The 6,211-nt window shown below is 52.4% G+C and overlaps 1 protein-coding gene across 1 annotated transcript in view; it reads right to left on the bottom strand.

The window, feature by feature from the left end:
- ERICH6B (glutamate rich 6B) overlaps nt 1-6,211 on the bottom strand; it is a 43,054-nt gene that overhangs the window by 33,285 nt on the left and 3,558 nt on the right. The window contains exons 2-3 of the mRNA XM_029209952.1: nt 1,892-1,956; nt 793-814 (exon numbers count right to left, since the gene is read on the bottom strand). Of these exons, the coding sequence (XP_029065785.1) occupies nt 793-814; nt 1,892-1,956 (87 nt within the window). The remainder of the gene's footprint in view (nt 1-792; nt 815-1,891; nt 1,957-6,211) is intronic.

The raw sequence follows: 6,211 nt of genomic DNA on the forward strand, positions 1-6,211 counted from the left end.
ACAACAGTGAGAGGCCTGCGCACTGCAAAAAAAAAAAAAAAAAGAACAGGAAAACTAATGAAGGGACACGGGGAAGATCGCAGAAGGTGTTTGTCTTAGCACTTTGCAGATGCTCTTTCTCTGAGGGGCGTCTGGGATGAGGAAGGGGGTCCCAGGGTTAGGGTGGCACAGGAAGCCCGATGGCGACTACTCCAGCCTCCATATTCCACATCCGCGGAACGCCCGCAAGGCCACACCTCCCCAAGCCCCCAGGAGCCCGGCCGCGAGGCGGATGCCGGCTGTGGGGTCCCTTACCCTGCCGGCTTTCACAGCTCCACTCTGTCTGCGGGCTCTTGTCCTGCGAGTCCAGGAGCTCTCCATCGTGCTTCACCAAGGATGTAGACGGCATCGTGTCACCGAGGAGAAGCCTGCTGCTGGCAGGTTCAGGGGGTGGGAGGAGGGACAGCAAAGAAGGTGGTCACCCGAGGGACGCCAGCAGCAGAGGGGAGCAAGGGGTCGGTCCACCTCCAGACAGGGGCCGGGTTAGGAACCCAGAGCTGTGGCCTGCGGGGAGGTTGTGGTGGCGGCGGCTGCTTCCCGGTCCCCGCGGACTTCGGCCTGTCATCGGTGGTGGCTGTCACCGGTTGGAAGGGACCACCTTGTGGACCGTGGAAAATAGGCCTGTGTGCCATGCGCAGCTTCACTTAGAGTGACAGGCTCTGGGGGTGCCTTCAAAGGCCAATCAACGGGCCAGGCCTCCGTGCCGGACAGTCTAACCTTCCAGAACATTCTGTGTCCCTGCTGGCTCACCACCCTGCTCATTCCAGTCGTCCTTCTTGCCTCAGAGCTGCCTCAGGCAGAGCGGAAAAAATCAGCAGCCGTTTCAAGCCGAGCACCGACGTCTGTGCCCGCCAGCCTGCCCACTGCACATACCACCATCTTCGAGAAAGGCTTCCGCGGGGCCTGATGACAGGGCGCTGGGTGCGAGGCGCAGGCCCTGCTACCCGGGAGCTCGGGATCAAAAGGGGTGACCCAGCACCCCGACCTACATCGTGTCCTTCCTCAGGAATCTCTGCCTTTTAACTGGGACAAGAACCTGTGATTCAGAGGGATGAGAGGGGCTTTTGGCCCTGAAGCCATCCCGTGGAAACTGGCCCAATTGGCAGAGACAGGCCTGAGGGGAGATGCCCGGCCTGTCAGTGGGCAGAGACTGTGGCGGCAGAAAGAACCTAGACTTTGGTGTCAGGCGGTCCGAGCTGAAGTGTTGGCGTTTGCGCTAGAGTGGAGTAACCTTGGGTGAGCCACCTAACTTCTCTGTGCCTCGGTTTCCGCACCTTTTTGGTAATTGTACCCCCTCCCCCAGGTCCGCACAGGTGAGGACAAAACGAGAGTGGGCAGTGTTGGCTGTCGTTGTTCGTAGAGGGAAAATGAGAAGTTCAGTGGCCCTTCATGAGACGGGCCTGTTCCCTGTCGGGTTCCCTGATGCAGGGATCAGGGGCGGGGGGCAGAGGGGCCGCAGTCGGAGGCTGGGGGCGAAGAGTTGAGGAAGAGAAGAGGAGGTAGCTTGCTCTAGCCAGAAAGCTGTTCTCCCTTCAGCATTGCTGGGAGTGCCAGGCAGATCTGTGCGAGTTCTAGGGGACCCGGGGGAGGGTCCGTGCCAGCCTGTGGGCTGAGGCAGAGCAGCTGTGTTCTCACGATGCACCACTAGCAAGGGGCCCCGGGGGCAAGTGGCAAGATGCTCTGGTCTTAGGTCAGGTGACCACAGGGCTCAAGAACCAGTGGAGAAGGGTGAGCTTTTTAGGCAAGTGTCAATCCTTGCCCTGCTCCAGGCCTCAAGGCCACATCAGGAGACCCCCTGGGGCTCAGTTTCCTTATCCTTCTGCTGGGATAATGCCTGTCCTACCTCACTCACCAGGTGCCCACGGGGACCCAAGGAGATAATGCAGGTCCCCATGGATGGACTTTGACAAATCAAAGCTGTTGACAAACACAGGGATTATACTTAAGGTCATGGAGGGCCGCTCTGGTCATTTCCATGCTTATGTACACTTGCCCAGCACTCTCCTTGCCACGCCTGCCCCAGGCTGGGACGTTGCAGGGCTCCTGGGGTGCCTGCCAGAGCTCTGCTGTGGCCTCAGCACCCGGAAAGCAGGAATGGGGCTCCAGCCTGCGTGGCCAAACACCACCTCCCTGCCCCATCGGCAATGCGGAGATGTTGCAAGCAGGAGCCCCTGTCCCGAGATCCCAGGCCTGCTCCTGCAGCCGCTTCAGAGTGGGGAAGGGGCCTGGCATGTGCCTGGGGACCTTGGGGACGCATGTGGAAGAGGGGGCCTTCCCGTTTACAAGGGACCCATGAAACACCTGACCTGGATCTGCTCCCTTCTCATCCCCCCTGCCTTAGCAAAGAAACACGAGTGGGGCCCTTCTTGCCCGAAGGGGTTTGTAGAGGGTTTGGTCTCTCAGCACCCTTGTGTGAGGAAAATCCAGGGCCTCTCTGAGCACCCCCAGGCCCAGACCTGGTCTCGGGGGAGGCAAGCCGAATTGCTCAGGGACAGACCCAGGTCAGGCCCCAGGCTCCCCGCAGGGCCCCGGGAAAGAACAGGAAACTAACTCAGCTGCAATACGAATAAAAGATTGGACGGGTGCTTGTGTTTGGAATAAAGCTGACCAGGAATCAAGCTCCTTGTTCTGCATGTGCTAAGTTTTCCACGTGGTGGCTTGTGGGAGCAGAATGAAGGATAACAGCGATCCACAGCCCTTACCGCACGTGCCCTGTGTGCTAACCTCTGCTCCACGTGCGCCCTGTCAGTTAGTACATTTAATCCTCACCACAGCCCCGGGAGTCGGAAACTCTTCCTGTCCCCATTTTACAGGTGGGAAAACTGAGGCAGAAGATTAAGTGGCTGCCCTGTGGCACACAGCTGACTGGGTGGAGCAGCTGCGATTCACACCCAGGCAGGTGTGGATCCCTGGCTCCAGGGTCCCTGTTCTCCATCACAGCCTTCCAGAGGGTCACTTCACCATCAGGCCCCTTCAGTACCACGTTGCTTGCTCCTCTGTGAGTATCAGTAGCTGAGGTGCAGGGGCCTCGGGAAAGCACTCCCTCTTAGGGATTGCCTTAATAGGGCTGGACCTGGCAGATACACGGTGCTGAGCCTCTGGAAGCGTGAAGCGTGGAACGGAGGGGCCGGTAGAGGGCGGGAGTGGGGAGCTGGCCTCACCAGGTGGAGGGGAGCCCCGTGCAGAGTACTGTACCCTCAAATTGTAGCCTGTGTCTTTCCTGCACAGAAGAGCTGGGGTTTCGTTCCAGCTTCTCAGCGTAACCCAGCTGGCCTTGGGCTTTCTTTGTAGCTAGTGTCAACCCACTTCACCAGTGGAGGTCAGTGGCTGCCTTCCCCCAGTCATCCTGCCTTCCCCCAGTCATCCTGGGGCAGATGTAGGGGATGAGGACTGTGTATCAGAGGTCTTGTGTCCCCTGCCCCACATGGGTTTCCACAGAGCTGAGCACACAGAGGCTTCTGTCCACAGCTGTGTCAGTGACCGTCTAGCGTGGGCCAAGCCCTGTGGCGGGAGTTTCATGAACACTCACTGCGCGATTACTTAGAGCTTGGAATATGCCTGAGCAAGGAAGACGGCAACTGCCTTGTGGGTGTTCACTCATCTCTTCATCGCGAGCGCTGCCCAGGGCCCTTGGCCATTTCTCCCCAGCTCAGCCTTCTCTCCAGACTCAGCTGTCCCCTGCCCTTTCCTCTCCGTAGTTCTGGGCGCCCAGGACCCTGATCCTGGGACTCGTCCCTCAGCTTGTGAGTGGCTGAACAGCAGAGGGGAGCTGTATCGGGAGGTCCTTTGTGTGTGACTTCTAGGAGACCCCCGCTTGAACTGCGCCTTCCTCGGGGGTCCTGCTCCCTGCGGCCCACCCCACTCTCACCCTCACTTCCCACCTTTGGGACTGCAAAGGCTCCTGAAGCATCATCCCTAAGCATGAACTTCCACCTGACTTATCAGAAAAAAAAAATCAAAAACTTTTACCTTGCTTTAAGACTAGGCAGGGTTTGCGATGAACGAGCCTTGAATTCTGTTGGAAAAAAGAACAGAAAGACAATGTTGAAAAAAAAAAAAGAATCTTTCTATTAAAAAATCTGTTGTTAAGTATGTGATGCTGGGATTGGGGTGGAGAGGCCCTGATTTACAGAATTTTTCTATTTTTGCTTTTCGTTAGCTTTGTCTCTCTTAATGGTTTCCTTTAGAAATTATGAGGTTGAAATTTGATAAAATTAGAGAGAACTCGAGAAGGTAATTTTCGTGAAATCATGGATTTGGGACATTTAGGTTTGCTTTGTTAATCTTTTGAGTTATTACAGAGGCCTCCCTCTGTCACAGGATGAAGGACATCTATCTATACAGGAGAGGTGGCTGAGGTTCAGAGGATATAAATGTTTTAAAGATTATTTTTCCTGTGTTTGTTGGCAATCTGTTTGTCTTCTTTGGAGAAATGTCTATTTAGGTCTTCTGCCCGTTTTTGGATTGGGTTGTTTGTTTTTTTGATATTGAGCTGCATGAGTTGCTTGTAAAGACTCTATTTGTGTCATTTAATCACCTGACCGTTGGCTTTGAATGATATGACATCAAGAATTTCAGGTACAATTGGGATAAAATAGAGTATAGATTCTAGAGAATGGCACAGTGGAAGTAGTAAAGAGATGATGGTCAGAAAATTTGAACTTGAAACTTGAATGTTCAACACTTATCCATAGTTTACCCATGAGACAGACTATTATCGAGGAATATCACTTGGCTATTAAAATGATGTCTACAGAAATTAAGCAATACGGGCAAATATGGAAGTCACAATACTAAGTTACAAAAGTAAAATACAGACTTCTTTTATATACAGCATATTTAAAGTGGTAAAAACAGGACAAAACAAGGACCACAACCACCAAACACACAAAAAACGAGGGCAGGAGGAGCAGAGTAAAAATGATAAAATGTGAATCAGCTTTACTTATATTTGGATGTTGGTAGGTTGGGCGTTATTTTTCTACTTTTCAAATTTTCCACTAAAAAAATGAACAAAAGTAGATTTTGCTTCTTTTTATGTTACTCTTCTCAAATTAAAATATGCATGTAATTTATTAAAAAGCAGAAACAAAGGGTGAAAGGAGGGAAGAAAGGAGAAAAGAAAGAGAAGTGACTAGAAGAGAAAGAAGAGAAGGCTTGGGAGGCTGTCTTGGCCCCTCTAATTATTTTCCATGACCTTGGAGAAGTCACATACCCTCTCTCAAACTCCAGGATCCGCATCTGTGAAGGGGGCAGGGGGTAAAGAGTGGCTGGAAAATGGAAGGAAACGGATTGCGAAATATACACTGTACACCCTGTGCCACTGGACCGTGCTCCCCACCTTCAGGGCAAGACACACACAGAAAGTGATACTGTTTGTACAGGAGCAGAGTGGAGGCTGGGGCGACTGGTCTTGGGGCTCAGCATCTCCTCCCAGTAGTGGCCGACTCCTGGCACCCTGATGGGGAAGCTCTGCCACTATCTGTGAACTTCCTGCTGGACAGGTTGTCTGGCTCCCATCTCTGCCTTATCGGTGTATCTCAAACCTTTCTTATTAAATCCACAGAATTGCTAGGTTCCCCCTTTGGAAATGGTCCTTGGGGCACCACCTCTCAACTGGAAATGGCGACCAAATTATAGCATTTCGGCCAAATAGCATTCAGAGCCACCAAAGAGGAGCTAGCAAGGGGAAAGAAAATCAAATCCAGCCGAGTATATGCATCAAAATACCATTAGGTAAGAACATTACGAATCAAAATGAATATACTGTGACATCTCTACGGCCTTATTTGCCACAGAGCAGAAATCATCTTTAGGAAGGTCTTGGGTTCTAAATAAACAAAAGGGGCCTCATTGTGGGGTGGTTTCCTGTTCTGTGACAGCATGACAGAAATGTAGATCGTACTTCTTCCTTCCTGCACCTTGTGAGATCAGAAAAACATTTTTACACCTGACAGTTGTATGGGGTGGGAGAGCTTTCACAGCATTTCCAGAATGTTCTTTCATTTAATTGCCGCAATCACAAGGAATTTTTTCACGTGGGGAAAGGGAGACTTGGAGCAGGTAGTTGACACGCCCAAGGTCAAAGGCCCACCCTTGTGCTGGATCTTCTGACTCTGACACCACAGGGTTTACACCCATGTTTCACAGAGATGATCTGGAACCTCCCAGT

This window comes from Monodon monoceros, unplaced genomic scaffold (genome assembly GCF_005190385.1).
Source record: "Monodon monoceros isolate NGI ecotype Baffin Bay Population unplaced genomic scaffold, NGI_Narwhal_1 Super_Scaffold_8, whole genome shotgun sequence".
In the NCBI taxonomy this organism is placed as follows: Eukaryota; Metazoa; Chordata; class Mammalia; order Artiodactyla; family Monodontidae; genus Monodon; species Monodon monoceros.